The sequence below is a fragment of the Trachemys scripta genome, chromosome 1, assembly GCF_013100865.1.
Source record: "Trachemys scripta elegans isolate TJP31775 chromosome 1, CAS_Tse_1.0, whole genome shotgun sequence".
NCBI lineage: Eukaryota > Metazoa > Chordata > Testudines > Emydidae > Trachemys > Trachemys scripta.
The window spans coordinates 165,098,456-165,121,139 of record NC_048298.1 but is presented as its reverse complement, the minus strand read 5'-3'; the positions used below and the strand labels follow the sequence as shown (position 1 = coordinate 165,121,139).

Genomic DNA, 22,684 nt, shown 5'->3' with positions numbered 1-22,684 from the left:
CACATGCCCAAGTTTTTGCAGGATCAGAGCCAACGTGATTAATATGGAGAGAATACATGGTGGTGTGGCACCAGTATACAGATTTTAGAGCTGTAAGCTTGGGATGACTACATTACCTGTAAGTTACTAAGCCATGAATAAGTTACACAGGTCACTCCAAACAAGTGCACCTAAAACATTTACTCTAACAAACACCATCATGTGTTTTGCCTGTGACACATTTTAGAAAAATGATACTTTAGAAATATTGTTGTATAGCTAATAACTGCCATAACCCCCTGCCAATAAAGCAGGCTGTGTGAGGGCCTGCTTCAGCAATGCATTTAGGCAGGTGCTTGCCTATATGCACATGCTGAAGTCTCAATGAACAAAATGGGATTTAAATATGTCTTCAAAGTTAAGCATGTGCTTAAGGCCTTTGCTGAATGGGAATGTTGTGCTAAACCATGGCTTTAAAAGCTGTACAGAGCTCAGAGTGACAGACATTGTAAACATATTTTTTAAACCTCTAGGAAGATACCTTTTCTGTATAGCAGGCTCTTGCAGTTGTGAGAGCCAGTATCTTGGGATCTTCCAGAGAACATGCAATCACACAGCTCTCTTATGAGACGTAGCAGGTAACTCTAGTCCTCGTGGATTATGACAAAAGACACCAGATCACACCTTAAACCTATCACTGATCCAGGACTGAATATTGTCCGAGACTTTAAAGAGCAGAGGAATGTTAAATCCCTGCTTTTGGAGCTGCTCAGAGGTTGGGAGTGTGAGAATTTTGAAGCTGTGCCGGCTCAGCGCCTTTCAGGATCAGTCTCTCAGGCACCCATTCCTGCAACATTGAAGCAAGTGATGAGTTTCACCATCATGTTCAAAGGGAGCAGGATAAGGCCACAATTAAGTAGTTAGCACCGTAAGCAAATGTTACTGCTTTGTGTTAAAGGGAGTTTGCAAATGCTTAGAACCTGGTTCCCTTTTTTATTCTTTCTCTTGTCGGTGCAAACAGTGAAAGTGCTCGGAGAGGGCTAGCCAACCTGAATGTTTTATGCTTGCAAATGTAGCAGTGGGGCTCTCTACTCTCTTATACCAGCATGACTCTAGTGACTTTAATGGAGTCATGTCGCCAATATGCCAGTATAACCACATGGAGAAGCTGATTGCAGCTGGTTTGGAGCAATGTAAATATTTTAATAGATCAATGGTAATGCACTGAACTGTGACTGTGGAGACCAGAGGTCTATTCTTGGCCCTGCCTTTGGCCTGCTGCATTTTTTTTTCTCCTTTGAATAGCTCAAAATGTCTGAAGAAATGTTCCCCTCAAACTTTTACTTAAAGGCAAAGGCTGACCTAAGACTTAGCATGGAAGATTTCCATCAGCAAGGAGATTTTTTTCTGGTGCCTTGGAAAAGTGTGGGTGGACCTATGAAAATCCCACCATAGCCATAGCAGCTGTCCTGAGTTGCCCACCCTAAACTCCTACTTGCACCTTTCACAGATTAGAAATGTCTGCTCCCTTTTGATATTATTTTTTTACTTTCCTTTGTTTTCACAAAGACAAACAGGAATGAAATTGTGAGGCTTGTCATTAGCCCTTTAAATAAATAGTCCTGCCATCTTTTTAGTAGTTTGACAAGTTGGTTCCAGACCCCGGGGAGGAAGCTAATAAACTTTTAGTTGCTTTGCTATTGTTTTCCTAAAACAATTTGACTTCCTTTCTGATAACCCCAAATCCTTCATTAAAAATAGAGTAGCTGGGAGCCAGAGGAAGAGTTGAACTTGGGCCAAGTCGCTGCTTACAATACAGCCTGCGTAAGATCACATTTATATCCCGATCCAGGACAACTCTTTAAAAGAGCAATAGGCAGACAGCTGCCAGTGCATGTCAGGCAGAGTGCAGGAGCTGGGAACCCCCAGCTTATATCCTTCAAGCTTTAGGGAATCTCCAGCCACTCAGCTAGTGTCAGACTACAAGAGGCTGTTCCAGGAGCCATCTGGGGTTTGTTTGCCCCATTTAAAGGGTCCTCCCTCAGACAAGGAGCCCAACTGAGCACTGGACACTAGCAGAGAGATGGGTTCCAGCCTGCCCTAGAGTCTGTGCCAAAGCTAATAGTTACCTTCACCCCCCTGCATTGTGTGTTGTTCCAGCCACCTAACCAGAATCAGCAGAAAGAGGTAACAGTTTATGGTTTCCTTATTATTATATGAAAATAACCTGCTTGTGTGAGATGGTTATTGATTTAACCAGAGTGTGTATATTTATAAGACAGAAAACGGTGTCCGGTGGCTAGAGTCAGGGATAGGCAGCCAGTCAGGACTCCTGGGTTTAGCTTTTGGCTCTGCAAATGACTTGCTGAAGCCTTGGGAAAATTACTCAACCCCTCCATGACTTAGTTTCCCCATTTGTAAAATGGAGACAATTCTCACCTTCGCAGGACTGCTGTGAGGCTTAATTAAATTCATGTTTGCAAAATGCTTTGAGATTCTCTGAGATGCTAAGGAGGTGAAAGGTAGTCAGTAGTACCAGCAGCAGAAGACGGAGCAATGCAATGCTTTGTTATTGCTAACACAAGGCTTGCAACTAACCATTTACTTCAGGAAAGATGTTCGCTTCTGACTTACAGAGATGGAAATCTGCCCTGATTTTTACTCTTTAAAACTTTGTTTCTGAACTCAAATGAATCTGACATTCTTGTGCCTCACCTTTTTTTGCTGTGCCTGGCTTGGATTAATACTTCGGGCCAGGGAGAGATTTGGGTGGAAAACATCTTACTATATTCAAAACATTTAAGATTTTATACTAAAAGAATAAATATGACTACAAAAAAATGGCTCATCTGGCTCTCAGGAATCATGCTTCCAATCCATGCAGCAGAACAACCCAGACACACACACACACATATACATAGCCTCACAGAAACCCCCTATATTCATTTAGCTGAACCAGATCTTATCTGGGTTTACAGATCAACCCAATGAAGAATGCATCCTCCTGGTTCAGTCTTAGGGTGAAAAAAATAAAGAACGAAGCCAGGAAAAGCAGATCATATCATTCCGTGTGTACAGCAAAGTACCACCAGGGGCAGGGGCAGGGGCAGAGGCGGGGGCAGGGGCAGTTTCATTACAGCCATAGCATACCCAACAATAACAACAGTATGCACCTCTCTAGCAAACAAGTATTAACAAGTCAATCCTAAAACCACCATGGTCAGTTAAGTCGGTATTATTATCATATTTTATAGATGTGCCTTTATGGACAAATCCTATCAAAATTCATGGAGCTAATAGGGCTCTGAGGAAATTGAATAAGGCTCTATAGAAATTACTCTAAACAACCTAAAGAATTTAATATTGTTCTCCTTTCCACATATTTTTGTTTGTTTATTTTTGTCTATACAACTGAATTCCATAGCAGGTATATAATTGTCTATTTAATAACATATGAAGGTTCAACAACAAAACCTATAGAAAAGTTATCCTTTTCTGTTACATAAGATTTTTCTATAAAGAGGACATATAGTACCAAGAGTTAAGTTTGCTGCTCAAGACCACACAGCAAATCAGTGGCAGAGCTGTGATTAGAGTTTAGGAGTTCCTGGTTCTTGGACCTCCACTCAGTTCACAAGAACAACATTCGGTTCTCAAATGACTTGATCTGTTTTAGCTGATGTAAGCAGGTAAGGATCACTGCGAATGTATAATGTGGATGGGAAAGAACTGCTTCTGACTACATATGAAGTCACTGCAGGGAAGGAAGGCTACCAGAGAAAGTGTTTGGTGAAACCATTGTGCAGAATATAGTTTTCTTTTGCCAAAGCCCACATCACACGTTCATCAGCTTTGTTTTCTGCCAGCAGCCATAGCTCAGATTGGCTGGAATCTCAGCATCTGTTTTCACCACTGAAGGCAAGCATTAAATAGAAATGAACGATGGGAGTAGACATGAGTATGGGTAATGAGCACAGCCAACATTAGCTAGGATGAAAACATTTTTAGAAGGGGTATAAACTCTCATGCTTTAGGACATAAGGCAACCTCTATGTGAAGGCTTTAGGAAGACATGTCCCCTGTGGGCTGGTCATTCCATATTTGTCCATAAAGGGGTTTCTTGCCCCATCCTCTGCCATAGTCCAAGATGGGATTCTGGAGTGCTCCGCCTGTGGTCTGAGCTGGTATGGAATTTCCTATGTTCCTGTGCTCCAAATGAAGCATGCTGTATTTGGGGTTTATTTTAACTTTTGGAGCTGTGCATGTATTTATATTTAGAATGTTTATTTTGTTTTTCTTGTGTGCAAGGCATTCTTGGCTAAATAAGAGACCCCCCCTGCACCACAGGAACTTAGCTTGATTGGTTGGGTTTTAATAAAAGAGTCCAAAAACACCACCCATCACCCTCTTTAGTTTTGGTCCCATAGGAACTTCCTTAGCTGTGGTTGGGATAAGTGAGGCGGCAGCCCCATCTCTTTTAATTTAAAGGAAGGTTTGAAACCAGGGCTTGTTATCTAAGAGAGGAGGTGCATGAACTATGTGTATTGGCAATTGGACGGACAGTGTAAAGCCAGCAGTCAGTGCAACGCCTCTGCGGTGAGGAACAGACCAGGGTGACAGAGAAAGCCCAAGAATGGCGGAAAACACACGAAATTGATATTTTTTAAAGAAGCAAAAAAGATGGATAATTGGATTTGAGAGAGAGGAAGTGCGAAGAACAGAGAAAAAGGGGGGGCAGTGGGGAGGGGGCAGTGGGGAGGAGACAGAGAGGGACAGTGGGGAGAGAGAGACAGAGAAAGGGAGTAGGTGGAGAGAAAGAGGGGGAAAGGCAGAAAGTGGTGGTGGGGGGAATTAAATGACAGACAGACAGATAGACAGAGAAAGTGGTGGAGAAGAAGGGGAGGAGAGAGAAAGATTAAAGGAGTATAGAACAAACAACTGAAAAGAAGAATATAAAAGAAGAAGAAGGAGCCCCAGGAAGAAGGAGGAGACCAGAGAGGAGATATTGAACATCAGGTAGGTAAAAATGTCATTTAGAAAAAAGAATAGAGCTGCAGAGGTATCAGGGGGAAGTCACATTGCTAGGCTTAAGGGGAAATGGTGTGGGGGGGGTGAAGATAAGGATAGCCATAAAAAGAATAAGAACTTGGACACACATTCTTTTTTCCATTTATTTCTATAACATCCAGACTAGTACTAAGGACAATTATGGCCGTTCTAAAAATTTAACTCCTTTCATTACAAGCAACTACAGAAGTTACAGAGGAACCTATCAGTAGTGAGCTGGGATAACTCTCAATGAGGTGAAATGAAAGCCCCAAATAGCCTCATTACAGTGAAATGTGCAGACTGCAGCACTGGTTAAAGTTAACCTCAGCTTTTAGTGAAACTGTCCTAAGGCAGGAGGGTGTGGGGAACTTCTTGCTATTGCAAGGGTCCAGTGTATAAATGCTTCACACAGTAGATTGGGAGCAGCTTTCTTCTAATGCATGCTGAATGGTTTTTAAAATGTTCCAGTTTCATTTCCTTGAGGGTGTCACATCCCAGCTCTACTGTTACATAGAGCCTGAGAATGCTGCATGACATTCCTAGGGAGAGCAATGGAAATGTACAGTGCCACCTCTGTAAAGTCTCCTTATCACATGTATTGTGTGCGATGTGCAGTAACTGAGACTCAGGGTTGTGAGCCCTTTGTTCTTTGAACTTCCTCTTGGTTCACATCCTAATCCCAGCAAACCCAGTTAAAAACTGATAACTTTAAAGCCCTACAGAGACAAACACTCAGCACTTTCCATTCTCCTTAATAGCTTTTCTTGAACCTATTTTTCCCCAACTACCACTTGTTTTTTAATTTTTGCATTGTGTTTACCTTTTAATATTGACTATTTGTGGTACTATAGTAACAGAGTTCAATACATAACCAGCTGGAAATTGTTGCCTTTATCCTTCCCACTGTGGGAGAGCTAGTGACAGGGCTTGTCATGGGAGACAGAGCCTTTCATCTCCTAATTGCTCGGTCCAAATCAGTCAAAGGTTTGTAATGACTCTATATAATCTCACTCTACCTAGCTAGCTAGCTACAGTAGCTGAGCACCTTCCACGTTAAATCAATAGAGCAATAGCAAAATCTCTGGAGGATTTTGTGACATTCTGAGGGCAGTTCAATTGCCTAGCTAAATTGAGTAGTTGTCGCAGTCCAGTTGATAGAGTATATATAACCACATTGTAAAGGACTAAATCAACAGCCTATTGGCAAAACTCAGACGAGACGCCCTTAGACTGAATGGGCCACCACTACTGAGCTCCTGTCTTACCACCACTAAGCAATGGGGTTTCTACAGGTTAGGGTGAAGTACATTGGTTGGGTAGCATGTGTAGGAGGTTTGTATTGCTGCTGCCTATGCTGTCCTAAAACTGTGAATAAAGAGAGGGAGGGAGGCAGGGAGAGAGAGAGAGAGAGAGTGTGTGTGTGAGAGAGAGAAACAGTTATTCTACAATCCCTGGACACAGTTGCTACATTTTCAGTATAAACCAAGCAACTATGCATTTCCTCTTTTTCTGAAACTCACCCCAGAGGAGAGAGCAAACACTTCTTTTCCCATCTTTTGATTCTGCTGGTTTGAGAGAATTCCTGAGGGTTCAGAGTTCAAAATACTGGTCCGACTCGCTGAAGCTCTGTTCACTTGGGAACTATGCTAAACATTTCTGCAACTATAAGCATCAGCTATTTTTTTCCTCCCTACGTTATATTTTCTCCCAATACTTTGGGTTCTGGAATTCCAGAGCTTTGCTAGAAGGAATTTGCAGCTTACCAGAAAATGCAGGACTTCCTACCCCAACCCTTTTTCCTTTTTGACCTTTACAGAGATTTCACACATTCTGCTCTGATTTGGCCTCATTTTCTGACTTATCTCAGTGTATTGAAAATAGACTAGCAGGAATCAGTAATTCAGCAGTCCGGCATGGTTGGCACGGAGCATTCCAGAGGATATGTGGCACATAAGAATGGCCATACTGGGTCAGACCAAAGGTCCATCCAGCCCAGTATCCAGGCTACCGACAGTAGCCAATGCCAGGTGCCCCAGAGGGAGTGAATCTAACAGGTAATGATCAGGAGATCTCTCTCCTGCCATCCATCTCCACTCTCAGACAAACAGAGGCTAGGGACATCATTCCTTACCCATCCTGGCTAATAGCCATTAATGGACTTAACCTCCATGAATTTATCCAGTTCTCTTTTAAACCCTGTTATAGTCCTAGCCTTCACAACCGCCTCAGGCAAGGAGTTGCACAGGTTGACTGTGTGCTGTGTGAAGAAGAACTTCCTTGTATTTGTTTTAAACCTGCTGCCCATTAATTTCATTTGGTGGCCCCTAATTCTTATATTACGGGAACAAGTAAATAACTTTTCCTTATTCACTTTCTGCACATCACTCATGATTTTATATACCTCTATCATATCCCCCCTTAGTCTCCTCTTTTCCAAGCTGAAAAGTCCTAGCCTCTTTAATCTCTCCTCATATGGGACCCGTTCCAAACCCCTAATCATTTTAGTTGCCTTTTTCTGAACTTTTTCTAATGCCAGTATATCTTTTTGGAGATGAGGAGACCACATCTGTACGCAGTATTCAAGATGTGGGCATACCATGGATTTATATAAGGGCAATAAGATATTCTCCGTCTTATTCTCTATCCCTTTTTTAATGATTCCTAACATCCTGTTTGCTTTTTTGACTGCTGTGGCACACTGCATGGACATCTTCAGAGAACTATCCACAATGACTCCAAGATGTCTTGCCTGATTAGTTGTAGCTAAATTAGCACCCATCATATTGTATGTATAGTTGGGGTTATTTTTTTCAATGTGCATTACTTTACATTTATCCACATTAAATTTCATTTGCCATTTTGTTGCCCAATCAGTTAGTTTTGTGAGATCTTTTTGAAGTTCTTCACAGTCTGCTTTGGTCTTATCTTGAGCAGTTTAGTATCATCTGCAAACTTTGCCACCTCACTGTTTACCCCTTTCACCAGATCATTTATGAATAAGTTGAATAGGACTGGTCCTAAGACTGACCCTTGGGGAACACCCCTAGTTACCCCTCTCCATTCTGAACATTTACCATTTATTCCTACCCTTTGTTCCCTGTCTTTAAACCAGTTCTCAATCCTTGAAAGGATCTTCCCTCTTATCCCATGACAATTTAATTTATGTAAGAGCCTTTGGTGAGGGACTTTGTCAAAGGCTTTCTGGAAATCTAAACATGCCTCGGGTGTTGTTGTGTGAGGCACGAGGACAAAGTCTTAAAATTAGAAATGGCCCTCAGGAGACACCTGGCAAACTTCGATCTTTGGGATCAGAATGTACAAAGAGGAAAAGAAATCAAAGTTCTGGCTATTGACAGAAAACAGAGAGATCCTTGTGAACAACACTCCACACTCCAGAAATTTCCTGAAACAAAGAAATACTTATAGCCATACAATAAGTAATGGGTATATAGATATAAAAAACTGCCTGTTGTATCTGTAAAGGAATAAGGGGTCAACCTCTTCTAATGGAGGAACTAGAGAGAGCTTTGCTACACCAGTGCTTCTGTCCCTCTTTGTATGGCAGCATTGCCTGTGCTATTACTGACATGCCTTGAGAGCTGAACTGGTTGAAATTTTTCCTATAAAATTTTATTTTTCATCCAGAAAAAAAAAGAGGCTCCCTGCCTCACTCAGTGCACAGGACTTGAGCAGCTCTGGGGATGATTCAGGTTGGTGTAGTGAAAGAAGCTGGTGTTTGGAGGACACCTGCTTTATTTGATGCAGACACTGGAAGGTGTGTGGTGAATAAGTTAGGGAATGGCAGGAGAAAAAAGGACAGTCTCATGGGTAAGGCAGTTGAATGCTGCCCTGGAGAACTGGATGCCGTACTGGTTTCTGCCACAAAGTTTCTATCATGCAATGCTAGACAAGTCACCAGACTTTTCACAGATGGTCACTACTTCTGTATTCCTCATTTTCTGGGTGCCCAACTTGAGGCCCTCATGCCTGACTTACAGAGGTGCTGAGAACACACAACTGAAGTCAATGGGAACTGTGCTTTGAACCATAGGCGCCAACTGCATGGGTGCTCTGGGGCTGGAGTCCCAGAAAAATTAGCAGGTGCTCCACACTAACCAGCAGCCAAACTCCCCCCCGCCTCTTCCCTGCCTCCTCTCTTGAGCGTGCTGTGTTCCTGCTCCTTCCCCTCCCTCCCAGCACTTCTGCCCGCTGCCAAACAGCTGTCCGGCGGCGCTCTGGGAGGGAGAGGGAGGAGCAGGGACACAGCGTACTCAAGGGAGGAGGCGAGGAAGATGCAGGACGGGGCGAAGGCTTGCAGAGGTGGAATGGGGGCAGGATGGAGGCGGAGCAGGGGTGGGAAGAGGCAGGGCTAGGGTTACCATATTTCAGCAAGCAAAAAAGAGGACGGGAGGAGCCCCGCCCTAGCCACGCCCTGTCCTGCCCTAGCCCCTCCCCTGCCCCCCCACTTCCCGCCCCCCTCAGAACCCCCAACCCTCCCCCCCGCTCCTTGTCCCCTGACTGCCCCCTCCTGGGACCCCTGCCCCTAACTGCCCTCCCAAGACTTCACCCCCTACCTAAGCCTCCCTGCTCCTTGTCCCCTGACTGCCCCCTCCTGAGACCNGGACCCTACCCTCTACCTGTACCCTGACTGCCCCAACCCTTATCCACACCCCCACCCCCAGACAGACCCCTGGGACTCCCACGCCCCATCCAACCACTCCCCACCCCCTGACAGCCCCCCCCGAACTCCCGACCCATCTAAACCCGTCTGCTCCCTGTCCCCTGACTGCTCCGATCCCTCTCCTCACCCCTGCCCCCTGACAGCCCCCCCCCCCAGAACTCCCAAACACACACCCCCGCTCCTTGTCCCTTGACTGCCCCCTCCTGGGACCCCTGCTCCTAACTGCCCTCCAGAACCCCACCCCCTACCTAAGCCTCCCTGTTCCTTATCCCCTAACTGCCCCCTCCTAAGACCCCCCCCCAAACTGCCCCCCAGGACCGTACCCCCTACCCGTACCCTGACTGCCCAAAACCCCTATCCACACACCTCCCAGAAAGCCCCCCCCCCGAACTCCCAACCCCCCCGTCTCTTGACTGCCCCCTCCAGAACCTCCCTGCCCCTTCTCCGACCCCCTGGCTCCCTTGTCATTGGCCTTCGGTTCGCCTAAGGTCTCTCTGGGAGCTTGCTCAGGAACGGCCTGAGCCGTTCTCCCAGCACGCTGGGCAGCAGCAGGGGAGGAGCTCCAGATTGCCGGAGGTGAATGCAGGGAGTGAGTGAGCTATGCTGCAGGGGAAGGAGGGGGAAGTGGAGGAGGGACTCTCTCTCGCTGTCGGAGCCCCATGTAAGTGGCACCATCCGGCTGCCCTGTTAGCTGCGCATGCTCTGCATGGGGGGGAGAGAGAGGGAAGTCCGGACATTAACAAATTCCCCCCGGACGCTATTTTTAGTTCAAAAATCCGGACATGTCCGGGGGAATCCGGACGAATGGTAACCCTAGGCGGGGCGGCGGAGGGACTTGGGGAAAGGGGTGGGGGTGGGGGCCAGGAGTAGAGTGGGGTCGAGCACCCACCAGCGAGAGCAGAAGTCAACTCCTATGCTTTGAACCTCTGAAGTGCCGTGTAGTGCTAGGTACTCTGAAAAAGCAGGTCCTAGGTGTCTCAAATTGGGTGTCCAAAATTAAGGGGTCTTTTGGCCTTAATCTCTCTGTAGCTCCATTTCCTGTCTGTAAAATGGGGATAATATTACCCCTTCACCTCACAGAGATGTTGTGAAGATAAATTAGTGTTTCTGAAGTACTCAAAACTATAGTGATGAGCACCATAGAAAAGCCCACAAGGAAATAATAATTCTGGCTTCAGAGCATGGTTTGAATAATGTGCAGTAAAATAAGGCATATGATCTTACACTGAACAAGGAGGATAAAATAAAATATTGAATAGCTGCTCATTCAGTGAGCACCATCCAGCCGAGCACTGAAGGAAGCAGGGGTCCTGTGGAATCATAATATGTGATCATGTAATTACAGGCTGTATTATAATGCATATACACAAGAGGGCTGAATGAAGAATGCACAAGTAACCTTAATACTGGCATTTCCTAATTGTTGAGTGGTGGACTTGGCAACCTTATTAAGGTGCCTTTAACTGTGTGTGTGTGTGTGTGTGTGTGTGTGTGTGTATACACAAAATAAACCACCCACAAATTGTATCCAGACTTTGTTCTGAGTGGGACTGAGGTGGAGGTGAGAATTTCAGATATTTTGTAGAGGAAGAAGCAACAGGAGTTGCACTGGACACCTCCACCTCTCCTGCAATCAGTTCTCGTTCCCCTTTGTTTATTGTCCTTCAGCTAGTTATCAGTCCATATAGCCACTCTGCTTATATCAAAATGAACTGAGTTTTCAAGTAAAAGCTTGCACAATGCTGTAACACATGCTTTACTTAGCTTACTAAAGTTCAGTTTTATTGTATCTACTGCATTCCTTTTGCCCATTAAAGGTCCACTCCTGCACATGTTGAAAGCATCCCAAGGGACTTTGAAGGTGCTAAGCACCTGCCAATAGCAGGCCTTATTAATACAGTCATTGAATTTTCTTTTGAATCAAGGTTTTAAAATATTATGAGCCAAATTCATTCTTGATGTTACTCCACTGAATTCAGCTTGACTACACCAGGGCTGAGTTTGGCTATGGTAATGCATGATTCTACACTGATCAAGAACAGAAAGCATCAGGTTCCACAGACCAAACAATAATACTCAGAGCCATTTAACTCAGCAACTGGAAAAGTTTAAAACTTCCACCAACTCTTCAGATTAAAATGTTCTGCATCAGGCTGCCTTGCATGTATGACATATCCCAGATGTATCCACCTGAAGGTGTTCAGTGAGGACCGTGTGTGTTCAGGGGGTGAGAACTAATTCAAATGCCTTATCTTCTAACTCCCCTTTTTTGTGAATTCTGAGATTTTGCACATTTGGAGTGTGGAAGGAAAGGACACTTCCTCAAGGAAGAGCTGAGGATCCGGGTATCAGTGTGATCCTCACAAACATCTCACTGAACTGAGAATGGGGACTAGGGAGTGGAGGGACATTTGATCTACACACAAGCTTGGCCAAAGGGACTGGAGAAGAACCTGAGTGAACATGCAAGTCCACTCTATTAATCAAGAGTGATTGGGAACCAGGCTGGTCCAGATCTATACACAGACTTGACCATTGGCACAAAGCCTGGAAACCAGTCTGTTTCATTGCATGCCTTAGTAAGGAAGACCAGGCTGATCTCTCTCTCTCACACTCTCACACACACACACACGATCGGGAAAACATCGCCTGACTAGTCACTGCTTGTTCGCTGTATCTGCATATGAAACAACCAATGAATCTGTCAAAGCAGAGCTCTCTGTGCAGTCTGTAGCAGTCTAGAGTACATAGGTTTGGGAGTCAGGGCTCCATCACCAGGTCTGCCTCCGATTCAATGTGCGGCCTTGAACAAGCCACTTTGGCCCAGATCCTCAAAAGTATTTAGGTGTCTAACTCCAATGATTTCAATGGGAGTGAGGCACTTCTGGGCCTTAGTCTCTCTCCACCGCAATTCCCCCATCTCCATAATGAAGATAATGGCACCTTCCTTCTTCACAGGGTGTTATGAGGCTTAATTACATAGTGCTTTGAGATACACAGATGAGAGGTATTATGGAAAAGTGTTATTATCTGAGCTCTGTCTGTCTGTGATGGGATCTGGACACCTAAAAGCACTGTCTGTGTGTGAATGGCCGGCAAGTGATTAGCACCTCTGCAGGACGTGAGGGCCAGATTCTCACTTCCGATGCAGCTCCTTTTGTCCTGCTCAGGCAGTGCAAAGGAGCCAGAGAGTCTGGCTGTAACTGGACAACTGAAAATCCCCCCTTTGAGGGACTGGCTCTCTTCACTGGGGTAAAGCCAGCAGTGTTGGCTCCTCCACCAAATACACCTTTCTCCCCAGTGTAGGATGCATGTTGGGAGGGGGAGGCGCTCTACTCTGCCAATTCTTACCTGGTGTCTGATCTTCCAGTTCCCTGACATCTCCCACTTCCCTACCACACCTCAGCCCCACTTCAACCAGATGTCAGATACATGAGAGATCAAGCCACTATTTTCTTTTCTTTCTCTCTCTCTCCAGTTAACAGACCTTTGGCAGACAAATGAATATTTGCCTGAGAGTTTCTTTGAATGTGCATGGTCAATGTGTCCAAATCAGGGTCCCATGCCATGTAAAGGGGAGAAGTGAGCCCAGATGGAGCTGATGCATTGCTATAATCAGTCTCTCCACTAATTTTAGAAACATCCTGCAGGGCCAGCGTCCTCCTGTCACCTTTTTGTGGGAAAAGTTAGTGCAAAGTGTTGAGCTCAGCTATTTATATCACTGCCGCTGATATTCCAGCCAATCCTCCAAAGAGGGGAGCTGGTGAATTTTTGGCATCTCCAGAGCAGAAGAGGAGGGAAGGCTTAGGGGAAGAAGGAAATTGCGAAGTGCAGAAACTCATGTGGCTGTAACAGCCACACCCACCTACCTCATCAGAGTGAATTTCTTAACCTTTCCCTGAAGCCATCACCTGTCTGTCAAGGTCAGTGTGTCATCCAGAGCAAGAAGTAATGGTGCATAAATACTGCCTGTCTGTCATTCAAACCATGTGCTATCAATAAAGGGAAACTAGGAACTTGAACACTTACCTCCTCCAGAAGAAGGTAACACAAATGACAGCCGATATGAGTGCTTTGTACTCAGGCCAGCTTGATGTTCTAACACGTGCTGCTTTTGCTGAAGCATTTTTATCTGAGAATTCTTCTGTCGCAAGGCATAAAGTTGGTTGGATTCCATGGGTAGTCTGGCTCTTTGATATTTGGTTTCCCCTAACATTAATATTGTTCCAGGTGATGATTAAAACTGGGATGGCCATCATTTTGTATACAGCTGGTCTTTGTCACATACACTTTCTCTGCTGAACTTCCACTGTTGCCAAGATCTCATGAGTGCACACAGCTCATTTGTTGATCCAGTATAAAGTTAGCAGCCTAAGGGACTGTAACAGGGCAGCAGATTCTAAAACTCTGTATGCATATGCAGAGCTCTTTCGTTGAGTCATCTGGATATCAGGTGATGGGACCCTGCAAAGATATGCAGAAGTATATTTGCTGAGTCACACTGGGATCAGATCATGGGGGTCTCCAATTAGCTCCAGTTTAGGAGTATAAAAGGGCTTAGACACACACACACACACACACACTATCTTTCTTTCTTTCTTTCTCAGAAGCAGAAGGAGCTAGGGGCAAGGATGGAGTTTTACTGCAGGGAAAACCCCTAGGAACAACCAAGCCTGGGGAGAAAGCTTAGATCAGATATTCTCAATCTGGGGAGGTTAGAAACAGGTTTCAGAGGACTGTGACAAGCTTTCTTCACTTTATGGGATGATGGGGGGAGGGGAGGGAGTCCTGAAACTTTTCTCTGTTGTAACAAAGTCATGACTTCAAAATGTTTGAGAACCCTGGCTGAAGCTATATGAATGGCTTACTAGCTCACTAATAACTAAAAACCAGCTAAACAAAACCCTCCAGTCTTACAATGGGACAGGTCCGCAGTGAGGAAGAATCTAAGTTGCAGGGCGGATGAATTAACAAGCAAATAAAATTGTCAGTGATTGAAAATAAACTCTTCTGAGTATGCTCAACAGGCATCTGCTAAGATTTTAGCAGAGCCTAATAAAGTCCTACTTCTGTGACATCACAGACAGCAGAACAGCAGCTACAACTTTCACTTCACTGTTAAGACTATTAAAAATGCACAAAAAAATTAACTACTCATATTAATTTTAAGGTTATTGAATTTAAAGACACAAATGTGTGGCAATGGAAAAGATAAGGTTCTCATAATATTATCAACTTGCCACATTGCACACAGGCCTTGTTTTCACTACAAATAAAAGGTATGTTTTTAACTTAGTTAACTACCATGAGGTAAAATCCTAGTGAAGACGAGGCAGTATGGCATTTTCATGTTAGCAGGTGGAGTTAAAGACTATGAAGGAGCCTAGAGTTTGCCTCAATCAGCTCATTCCTATGAAAACTCCAAACTGGCGTCTTCTACTCGTGGGGGAATTCTGCGCCAAAAATGTAAAATTCTGCATATTTTATTTGTCAAAATAGTGCAATATAATCACACCAGTTTCGCTTATTTGGGTAATTTATTTAAACTACCATGCAGAAAAGCAATCACAATAACTGTTCAACATTTCCTAAACACATGAAAGTTAAGTTACCAATACTTCGCAACCAAGACCCTGCAGTCCAGTTATAATCCTGGATTTTCATTTAAATTACATTACTTTTATTTTGGTGTTTGGTGTTCTGTAAAGTAGAATGTCGCTTTAAATTGTTCAGACTTTCACACAAGAAAGTCATACAGATTTGCTAATCATTGTTCGGCATTTTTTTTTTTTTTTTTTTGTAATGGATAAGTAAAATAGATCCTGAGCTGTGATCTAACCCCACTGTGCCCCTCTGGCACAGGGAAAAAAGGAGAAAGCCCATAGACTTTCCCAGCTGAGGATTCCATTAGGGTCCTACACAATAAGGCTCCTTTACACCACTCTGACAAGGTACAGGAGCCTTAATTAACTAACAATGGGAACATCAGGAGCCTGCCTGTTCAGCTGGTACATTTCTGCTGTGCCTCAGGGACAGAGCCTGCTTCACACTACGCCTCCAAGCCCAGGATGCAGCAACAGGGATGAGAGGGACAGAGGGAGTCTCTCTTTTAGGATGACCAGACAGCAAGTGTGAAAAATTGGGATGGGGGTGGGGGGTAATAGGCTTCTACATAAGAAAAAGCCTCAAATATCTGGTCTGTCCCTATAAAATCGAGACATCTGGTCACCTTACTCTCACTCATTGACACGCAGACTGGCATCCAGACCCACCCCCTTAATGTCTCTCCACGGACGCACGCCCAGCCTCCCTCCTCCCCCCAGCGGTGATCTCTCTGCTGCCGGCTGCTCCCAGCAGAGGCACCCAGGCTGCCACAGAAGGGGCATGTGTTCCCCACAGATTTCTTTGCTCCCCCATTTTTCTGCGGGGGGGAGCCAAGAAATTTGCAGAAAGTATGAATTCTGCGCCTCCTCCCCACAGGGCACAGAATTCCCCCAGGAGTAGTCTTCAGCAGAATTTTACCTCATGTTAGCTACTTGAGTTAAAAACACACCTTTCTTTCTAGTGAAGATTCAACCCATAGTATATAAAGTTAGGTATGTATTTAAACGGTTCAGTTAGTCATGGGAAATATTATGAATGTGTAATGTGGGTAAATTAATGTTACTCCAATAACCCTTTCCATTATTTCTGAACTTTTCACACGTTATTTTTTCACCTTAATCTTGCATTAATTTAGATTTTTATATTTAATTCATGTCTAGAACTGCAGAGTCCTATAACTTGAGCAACAAGTTTTAGTACTTTGGAAACATCGGAAAACTGTAGACAATTCCAGTGTGTGACAGAAACCATTAGAACTGAAGAGAAGTTGAGCTAAATCCATGATTCAAGTCCACAGAAGACCAGTGTGGCAACTATTTGGATTTAAAACTTTACTTCAAAAGAGGGCACTGGAAATTTTTGCCTTAGCAAACAGGGTATACGGAGAAAAGTCAACTAGCATTAACCAGTGTTGATAGGATATAATCGTATTGGCAGTATCAACCACCCATCTACTTCAAATTATGGGAGGCTCCCTAGCAAAGGCAGAATCCTGGAGGAACACGTGCAAGTAAAGGACATGCACATGCATAAGATGAGATAAAAGTGTACAGCGAAATCTCGGTTCACTGTGCCCTGTGGAAAAAATATTTCATATATACAACTATGCCATGGCACATTGGACTCACTGGTAACACAGACTATTTACAGAGTTATCAGGAGATAACAGGGTAGATACCACATCATTCCCATTATGGAGTTACCAAGCAACATCCAAGAAACATGATCCATCATTTCATAGTAACTATTTATAAATAACTCATATCACCAACATATCAGCCTACATTTAATCCTTTGTCTGCTTATAGTGTTTTCCCACAACATTGAAACTGTATATGAACTAAAGTCAGAAAATTCAGACAGTGGTACAGATCCTCGGTGGCACCAAATTTACACCCAGTGCACCTGTGGGACGTGAATAGGTGACTAAACCACTTTACTGCTCCCCAAATTCTGAGATGGCTGGAGGGTGAAACAGCATCTAGTATAATTTAGAACAGCCTCAGGGTGGCTCTACGTTTTGGCAACTGAAGTGGTCTAGTATGAAAGCAGGTGTGCCATCCAGGATCAGCCAGAGCCCCATCCACTCACTCTTCCCAGTCCCATTTGTGGCATGCCCCTTCCCCATCCTGAAACATTCCCTGCATGGAGTGGGGGAAGTGAACAACCACCTAGCAACTCTCCTCTGTCAGGGGGAATTCTTGGCTGTCCCTTAAGTGCAGCCTGCAGCAGCACAGAGCAGCCAAAGCCAGTTTTGAGGATTAAGCTCACGATGAGCTGTAACTGGAGGACACTGTACATATATATTGTAGTATAAAGCACCATGTGCAGTGCTACATTTTACTCCCCACACTATTTAACAAGGGGGTAACTTATTGTTCCTATAACAATCATATCCTTGTATACTTCAACTTTTGTGCATGTAAAATCTCAACCATATTGCTGCAGTAAATTTTCACAATTTAATAAAGTCTGAAACTCCACTCTCCACAGAAGCTAAACAATCTTGGCTCAGGGAGCGTCATTAGCACTTGTAGACAAGACAAAGGATGATTAGGAAAGACTTACATTTCTGGACCTTTGTGGAGTCAGTATTTTCCTCTTGTGGTGATTTTTGTTATCTTGCCATCGTAGTTATTACGTTTTCCATTTGTTAAGAGGTCATAAGATACTTTGTCTTTGAAAAGGGTGTTTTAGTGGGCATATTATCTACATCAAAACACTGTACACTCCTATAGCACATCTGCCCTTGGATCACAACTTCTTCTACAGATGTTTGCCACATGATGCCCCTGTAAGGTAGATAAGTATAATTGGACCAAATTAATCTCTCTTGTATCTCTCTTACTCCAGAGTTACAGTAAGGCTGAATTAAGCCCATTATTTCCACATTACAGATGGAGATTTGAGGCACAGAAGGATTAAGTGACTTGACAAGAGGGAGTCTAGCAGGGTCTGGGATAGAACAGAAACCAGATCTCTCAATTCCTAACCCTGAGCTTTCAGTACAAGATCATCTTTCCATGCCTCTCATCTGATCTCTATAACTAACTAATGGTCTTTATAGATAATTTTAGTCCCATGGTACATCTCAGAGGGAGGTTTCTTTTCACCTGAGTGGTGAATTTTGACTTACAAACTTAAAAATAGCAAGGCCTGATGCTAAGATTTTACAGCATTCCTGTATCAGACAAAGGGGTGTTCTGAAGCAAGCATCAAAGATCAGAATTTGGATTACAAGGTTGGAAGAGGACCCGTGATCATTGCTGGCCCAGAAAATGTTTATGATTTATGACTGAAACTGTTAGAATTAACAACACACAGCAACAACAAAATGAAATCATAGAGCTTGGTTGGGGGGTAGGAGGGTTCCCTACACATTTATTTTAAGGGTGGCACTCAATTCTGAAATGAAACCCAGCAGAATAAGAAGATGCTGCATGCATTTCAAACATCTAGCATGTCTGTGCCACTGATGCATCCATTTTAAATAGGCTAGAGCAGAGGGCCAGCATATGCAAGAGGAAGTGCAAGAATATTGCTCAGTCCTAGCTTTGGATTCAAATCTCACCTCTCAAAGTATCAGTCCATTTGGGGAGCCCCAGGAGAACAGTTCTGCTATCCATACAGCAGAAGGAGAACCACCTTAGATGCAGATTCCACAGAGGATAAATTTAAGCTCAGACCACAGAGTAAATATTTCCTGAACCAAGAATAAAGTCTGGTACATCTCAAATAGTTTAGCAGCCCAGTTAACACTCTGTAATCTTTATACTAATTTACACTTTATAGAAGCTACCACAACCAGAACAGATCAATGAACCATCTAATTTTGTGTCCTGTCTTCAGCAGTGAGGCTCAAAGCCAGATGCTGAACTCACACGCTATAATGCACTGAAGTGCGGGTAGGGAGGGTTTCTTTCAGAAGGGTGTTTCGGTACACACATTCACAGCAGATTCCTGACGGACACCCAGTGCCTTTCAAATGCAGTATTTTCTGATTTAAGAACGAGTTCCCTTCATCTGTCTCAGAACCTCTCTCTCGCCATCCTTTCTCCACAGAGGCTGTGGCTCCACTGAGCAGAGATGGATAACTGGACCTTCCTGGGAGAGTTCCTTGAAGAGGTCCACAAGCATTCCACCGTGGTGGGGAAAGTCTGGCTGACCGTGCTTTTCATCTTCCGGATGCTGGTGCTGGGCACAGCGGCGGAGTCCTCCTGGGGAGATGAGCAGTCTGACTTCATGTGTGACACCCGGCAGCCTGGCTGCGAGAACGTTTGCTATGATAAGGCTTTCCCCATCTCCCACATCAGGTACTGGGTCCTTCAGGTCATCTTCGTCTCCACCCCATCCCTGGTGTACATGGGGCATGCAATGCACACAGTGCGCATAGAGGAGAAGAGAAAAATGAAGGAGGCAGAAATGAGGCCAAAGGGGATTAGAAGCAGTGGCGACTCTTACCACCAACAGGAGTACCTGGTGGCAGAGAAGGCAGAGCTCTCCTGTGGGGAGGAATCAAGTGGGAAAATAATACTCAAGGGTAGCTTGCTGAACACCTATGTCTACAGCATTTTGATCCGCATCACTATGGAAGTGGCCTTCATTGTTGGACAATACATCCTCTACGGGATCTTCCTGAAGACCCTGTACACCTGTCACCGGGACCCCTGCCCTCATCCCGTGAATTGCTATGTCTCACGGCCCACAGAGAAGAACGTCTTCATCATCTTCATGCTGTCCGTGGCGGTGTTGTCGCTCTTGTTGAGCCTGGCTGAGCTGTACCACCTGGGGTGGAAAAAAGCCAAGCAGAAGTGTGCTAAATCTTACAAACCCAGCCCCACTATGGCTGCTGGCAAACTGGAGCCTGCACCCCAAGTGGAGATGGCTCAAAGTTGCACTCCCCCTCCAGATTTTAATCAGTGTTTGGTCAATCCCAATGGGAAATTCATCAGCCCTTTCAGCAATAAAATGGCCTCTCAGCAGAACACGGACAACTTTGCCACTGAGAGGGTCCACAGTCAAGAGAATGCAGCTGGAGAAGGCCAATTTATCCAGATCAACTATGCACAGAGTCCTGAGGCACCCAATGACTCTGCCCCCCACCAGGTCTCCAATGGCTATCTCAATGAGAAACGCAGGCTCAGCAAGACCAGCCGTACCAGCAGTAAGGCTAGGTCAGATGACCTGTCTGTGTGACCTGTTGCCAGGTGGGGCAAGGAGGGAGGGAAAGCCTCAATGCTAAGCAAAACTTCTGCAGTGTGGCCTTTGAACTTCTGCCATTCTGCTCTCTGTTTTATGGCCCTCTGCTCCTTTTTAGTGAATGGCACTGCCCTACTTCAGACAGCACTTCTTAAGCCTTAGAACAGGGAGGGGCAAACTTTCCCAATAGAAAGCAGACTGGCAACTTGCCAGGAGCCTGAACACACCACTTAAATTGCAGAAAATACAGCAGATGGTAGCCAACCTCATATTTAATGGAGAGGCGCCACCTACAGGGACCACAGGACCTGCCATTCCTAGTCATTCAGATAGAGATGGAACCGTTGGCTAGCAGGACCTGTAATCTCCAGAGATTGCATCTCCCCCTTAAAAATGAGGCTGGCCATGAGTTGCAATATTGAACTCACCAAGCCATACACTAGCCACCTCACTGTTGCTTTGGAATTACTTTAACATGGCGCAACCTCCACTTTGCAAGCACATCAAGTTACAACTTTTCTCTCCTGAGAAAAACAGAAATAAAACACTAGGCCTTTGAATAAAATGCTTTATATTTTGCTCTCTCTCTTCCCTTTTCTCTGCCTGGGCCCAGACACATTATACCACCTTGCCTTACCTATACCATGTAAATGTGCAATGAATTCTACTTGAATTTTTGACATTATGTATGTAGCTCCTTCAAGATTTGACTAGTAGTTAAGAATTGTCTGTTTTCCTCAAAAAAATACAGTGCCTTAGTGTCCAGCTATGGAAATACCTTCATCCCAGGGTCAGGCCAGCAGATAGACCCTGGCATCCCCGGGATATTACCCAGACTACCTGTTGAAGGGGCCTAAGGAATTTTCCCAAGATACTTATTAGACTAGTTTCAAGAGAAATGTCCACTTAACCAAAATGGATTTCCCCATGGATGCAAATATGTCACTGGAAAAAGGAGGGACTATGGTGCGGAAAGACATGATTTTTTTTTCTCTTTTACAAATGTTTTAAATACATTTAGTTCTTTCGAAAGGGTGCTAGACTGACAGCCCTGGAGAGTGACGTCCTCTGTTCATCCTCAGAAGAGTTACAGCACAGGCAGTGGTTGTGCCAGCTTCCTCCACCCTGCCCGGCCAATGAACCCCAACCTTATTCTAGAGTGAGAGTACTGTCCGGCCTCCATGACTCAATCAGTCCTTGGCCACTCTGCTGAGACTGCCAGTTCTTATGACAGGCAACTATTCATTAAGAAATCGACAAACACACTGATTCTTTTCTCCATGCAGGTCACCCTGAGCCCTCATCAGATGGCAACACTGGTAATGAGATAAACGAGGATCCCAAAACAAGGCTGTTCAAGCAGCACTTAGGATGGTTCCTAGTCCCCAAACCCAACCTTGACCTCCATTCATTTGGTCATTGCAGAACTGAAACAAGGGGATTAAGTTTATCTTTCCGTCTTTGGAGGATAAACTAGCCTAGTCCAACCTACTCCCTTTCATTTACCTTGCCCTTTTGAACATGTACAGCTGCTTATAAATCGTTGAATTGTGTGTGTTTGGGTTTGGAGTGATTTAAAACAGGACTGATCTATTCCCTCTGATACCTGCTGTTGAAAGTGATTGTCACTCCTTGAGTCTGATGCAGTGCGTGGTTTGGTACAATTTCCTGCACATGAACCAGGAGGAAAACATTTTAGTTTGTAAGCGATTTATGTACATGTATTTTTGAATCAGGAAAAGACGTGTGCTCTCCTGAATGAGAGATTTTAAACAACTGTGCCTAGTTTGTCCTAATAAAGTTCTGAATAGATCTCCTCTTGTTCATGTCTCTTCTCTTATGTGTCCAAGAATGAAAGAGTGAGCTGCTAACATCTATGGGTTTCCATCCCAACTTCTGCCAGTCAACTATCACAGAGATCCCCAAAACAAACGTGAGCCATTGCTTGGAATTCTGTGTGTTTGAGGGGTGTGGGTGGGAGGAAATATATGGTCAACTATAAATGTTGAAAAACTATTGTTTTACCAGATGGTGGAGTCAAGGGAACACCCCACACCCTTTGGTTTATCAGAGAAGGGAAGGAACACAGGAAGCCAGCTAGCAACAAACAGCACTGGTTGTAGCTGTGCAAGGTGTTCTCAAAGGGATCAAGGGTAGCAAAATGCAGCCTGA

At 44.5% G+C, this 22,684-nt stretch overlaps 1 protein-coding gene across 4 annotated transcripts; it reads left to right on the top strand.

Moving 5' to 3' along the window:
- The first annotated feature begins 1,843 nt into the window (after positions 1-1,843).
- GJA5 (gap junction protein alpha 5) lies at positions 1,844-22,333 on the top strand. 4 transcript variants are annotated; one of them, XM_034792113.1, is made up of 3 exons: positions 1,844-2,166; positions 19,376-20,520; positions 21,799-22,333. In XM_034792113.1, exon 2 carries the CDS (start codon positions 19,400-19,402, stop codon positions 20,507-20,509), a length of 1,110 nt encoding a protein of 369 aa, XP_034648004.1. In that variant the 5' UTR covers positions 1,844-2,166; positions 19,376-19,399; the 3' UTR covers positions 20,510-20,520; positions 21,799-22,333. The 4 variants fall into 4 exon arrangements, with proteins under 4 accessions (XP_034648004.1, XP_034647978.1, XP_034647996.1 ...); XM_034792087.1 differs by having other exon boundaries at positions 19,376-22,331; XM_034792105.1 differs by lacking the exon at positions 1,844-2,166 and adding an exon at positions 3,483-4,163 and having other exon boundaries at positions 19,376-22,331.
- Positions 22,334-22,684: the final 351 nt, after the last annotated feature.

Bases quoted from the DNA above. Each gene is read 5' to 3' on its own strand.
- GJA5 (XM_034792113.1), top strand. From the start codon at position 19,400: ATGGATAACTGGACCTTCCTGGGAGAGTTCCTTGAAGAGGTCCACAAG.